Below are 3,434 nucleotides of genomic sequence, written 5' to 3' on the forward strand. Positions count from 1 at the left end.
ACAGAAAAGAAGCTCATGGCAGGTGGCTGCCACTGATGCAGGAGGCAGGAGCTGGCACCCCGCAGCGTAGGTGTGTGCAGAGGGATGCTGCTCCCACAGGCTCTGCGGTGCAGCATAGAGGACAGGTTTGTTTCTTGTGGTATCCCCAATAAAGCAAGCTTTTACGTGCGCTGCTGGAGTCCAGCGTGTGCCATACGAGGGCTGTTGAGTCAGAAATTGGCTTCAGAGGGGTTGCCTGGCTGTTCCAGCTCCGGAAGCCACAGTGCACTGCTGCTATGGAGCCTGACCTGAAATGCTAAGATGGGAAGCCCCTTCATGTTAAAAAATCTGGAGCTCTTTCTTGAGCTTTTTGGGGAGAAAAAAGCCTTTCTTTTAATGACTTTCCTTGCCCGTTTTTGTAAAGGGAAGTAAATGTGAGCGAGGCATGTGCTTTTCCGTTGCAACCACTATTGCTCATTGCAGCCGCTCCTCACGTGCGCGTCTCAGTGCAACCATCTGCTCGATGAGAGGCAGGTACCTGGTAGAGAGACATGAGAAATAGGTCAATGTGAACCTATGTTTCTAATTAACTAGAGGCACGGCGTCTAGGATGGGGCCCTGTTCCTGGTTCTGCAGTGCCCCATTGACTGGCCCTGGGGCAAGCTGCTCTGGGTCTCCCTTGGCCTTAGCTTCCCAGGCCGTGATGAAGGATATGATGTCCTCCTTGTGCCAAGTGCTCTGAGCTTGGGTGGGGGATGGTGGCTCCCTAAGTGGTGGAGCTGGGTCTGGTGCTGCTGTAAAAGCTCTTGATTTGGCAAATAACATCTTTGAACATCTGTGAGATGGCAGTGAGGAGGAGAGGGTTCTGCACGAGTCCAAAGAGGGAGATGATGTGGCTGGATAATTTGGGGAGCAGGAGAGTGTGGGTGCTAAGCAGGCACAAATGATGAGGTGGTGGCAACCCTTTTTCCCTCTGGGGACACCAGTGGTGTGCTGTTAATAGGTGTGTGTTTCTGGTAATGTGGAGAGTTGCTGAAGTGGTGTATTCGTGCTGCATGTTTGGGAAATGCTGGATGCACTTCAGTATGTTTAAAGTGTTTAAATGTTTCTAGTCAAGGCAACCTAAACTGTCAAACCTAAGGCTTATGCAGAGCGAGTGGCCTGAAGCTATTTCTGTTTTGTTGCCCTGTGTGTAGCGTCTCCAAGACATTGCTGCTGCCATTCACTTTTGGGAACAGTATGTCTCAAACAATGTATTGTCTCCCTAGGGCCCAAAGAAATTTCTTATTTCTATTTCCAGGAAAATAAAAGTGTATTAGCTCCAAAATACACACTAGAATGTAGCAGTATTTTTCCACCAGGAGAATTTTTCTCTCTTACCAGTGTGGCTTTTTTTATGGAGTGAATAAATGCATTTATAATAACCCTGAGGGTGTGATTTAGGCTACTCTTTGCTGAAGCAACTACCCACAGAGTTGCATAACCTAGGAGAAGACAGCTTATAATAACTTAATTTAGTTCATATCAGCCATTTCTTTACTGTCCTCTTGATGCCCTTGGCAGAGTGGGTTTCGTTTAGCAACTCAGTTCCCGGAGGAGAGAGCGCACTTTGCTTTGATTTCACCCCAAGTTATTTAGCAAAGGTGCGGTGTGAGGTTCTATGAAATCTGGAAAGACAAGGTGCAGTTCTTGTATTTCTTCCCTTTGATGTGAGCTCTTCTGCCCACCAACAGCAGCCAGTGACTTCTCTTCCTGCATTTGTGTGTTCAAGCTGCTACAGAGGGTACCCCCACTCCAAAAAAATTGCCAGTGCCCTCTTTAAGCCCCTTGTGTTCCCTCACCCTTCCTGGGATTGCCAGACACCCACCCCAGGTGATGCTGTCCCTCCAGCTTTCTCGGCATCCCATCAACTTCCCTCTGCTGTTGTCCCCTTTGATTTTGGTCAGTGGGCTCCCAGACCCTGTCAGCCTGGGTGTCTGAGCAAGGGCGGGCGCTGTGATGCAGCTGGTGGTGCTTGCTTCTGCTCCTCACTCTGCCTTTGCTCTGCTCTAGTGTCCAGAACCAGGTGGACGAGGTTATCGACGTTATGCAGGAGAACATCACAAAGGTGATTGAAAGAGGCGAGCGGCTGGATGACCTGCAGGATAAATCAGGTGCAGTGCTAAATGCAGCTCTGCTGACATTTTCTCAACATCTCTTCCCCGTTGCTGGGCCAGGTTACCTGGTTCCAGTTCACAAGGTGCCTAATGGCAGACCTGGGCTTGTGTTTCTGTCCTTCTTTGGAGTGGTGTTTCCCAGCTTTGGGCTGCAGATCTGACTTTCTGCTGACATTGTCCTTTTTCCACCTTTGCCTTCCACTACTCTGCGTAGAGGCATTAGTTTGGAGGTGTTTGGGTGCTGTGATCTAGTTGATCCATCAAGCTAAGGTAGATTGGTCTGCCTCCCAGCAGCCCTGAACACTTCAGCTGTCCGCTCACTTGCTGGCTTGCAGAGTGAATTCCTGTCCTCAGAGGGGGGCCAGTACAAAGGGGGCTCAGTGGGACTGAGCAGGTCTGTGTGTGCTCTAGCAAAGAGCGTCACATTGGGATCCGCTGTGGCTTTGGTGAATCATGCTGTGGTTGGGTCTTTGCCCCTAATACTCAGTTTCTTGCTTAAAACTCAGTGGAATTAGTGGAATGCCCTGATGGTGTGCACTCATGAATCGCCTCTTTTTCTTTCCTTCAACAGAAAGTTTATCAGACAATGCAACAGCTTTTAGCAACAGAGCCAAGCAGCTTCGGAGACAGATGTGGTGGCGAGGCTGCAAGGTGAGCGAGAACTGGAAGAGGCAGGGGTGGGTTTGTGGAGGGGTGCTTACCTGCCCTCCTCTGGGAAGGGATGGAGCAGCTCTGCTTTCTAGCTGAAAAGCTGCTGGAAGGCAAAGGCCTCCTTTCAGGTTGAAGCAGCCACATGTGGCACGCTGCGTAACACTCCTCTGTGCTCCCCTTGCAGATGAAGGCAATCATAGCGCTGGTGGCGGTCATTCTCCTGCTTGTCATCATCGGTGAGTACCTCCAGGTCACCCCAGTCATGTCTGCACTGAAATACTCGTACTCCACACCATGAGTTACACCATGGTGCTGTTGTCCCTGGGGGGAGAGCACCTGAGCCACTCCGGCCAGGTTCCACTCTGCCCTAAGCAGCCGTAAAAGGTGCCTGTAGCCCCCCTCGTGCTGCTCTTCTGCAGGGTTTAAACGTGGACGCAGAGGAGCAGGCTCAATCCAAGTCCTACTGACTATTGCCAAAGAAAGCCAGCATTGCCCTGGTGACGTTGTACTGACCCAGGGTTGGCACTGACTGATTCCAAGGCTGCTGGGAATAGATGGAGGAGTGTCAGACCAGAGCAATGCCTTCCAAAGGCCTCTCTGCGTATATCAGCCATTTTGTAATGGGTCTGCTCCCAGCAAACGCTCTTC

The 3,434-nt window shown here is 50.7% G+C and overlaps 1 protein-coding gene across 1 annotated transcript in view; it reads left to right on the plus strand.

The window, feature by feature from the left end:
* VAMP4 (vesicle-associated membrane protein 4) overlaps positions 1–3,434 on the plus strand; it is a gene marked incomplete at its 5' end in the record, with an annotated part of 10,162 nt that overhangs the window by 5,556 nt on the left and 1,172 nt on the right. Inside the window, 3 exons of the mRNA XM_010078764.1 lie at positions 2,032–2,132; positions 2,707–2,786; positions 2,971–3,022. Of these exons, the coding sequence (XP_010077066.1) occupies positions 2,032–2,132; positions 2,707–2,786; positions 2,971–3,022 (233 nt within the window). The remainder of the gene's footprint in view (positions 1–2,031; positions 2,133–2,706; positions 2,787–2,970; positions 3,023–3,434) is intronic.

This window comes from Pterocles gutturalis, unplaced genomic scaffold, assembly GCF_000699245.1.
Source record: "Pterocles gutturalis isolate BGI_N339 unplaced genomic scaffold, ASM69924v1 scaffold16503, whole genome shotgun sequence".
In the NCBI taxonomy this organism is placed as follows: Eukaryota; Metazoa; Chordata; class Aves; order Pterocliformes; family Pteroclidae; genus Pterocles; species Pterocles gutturalis.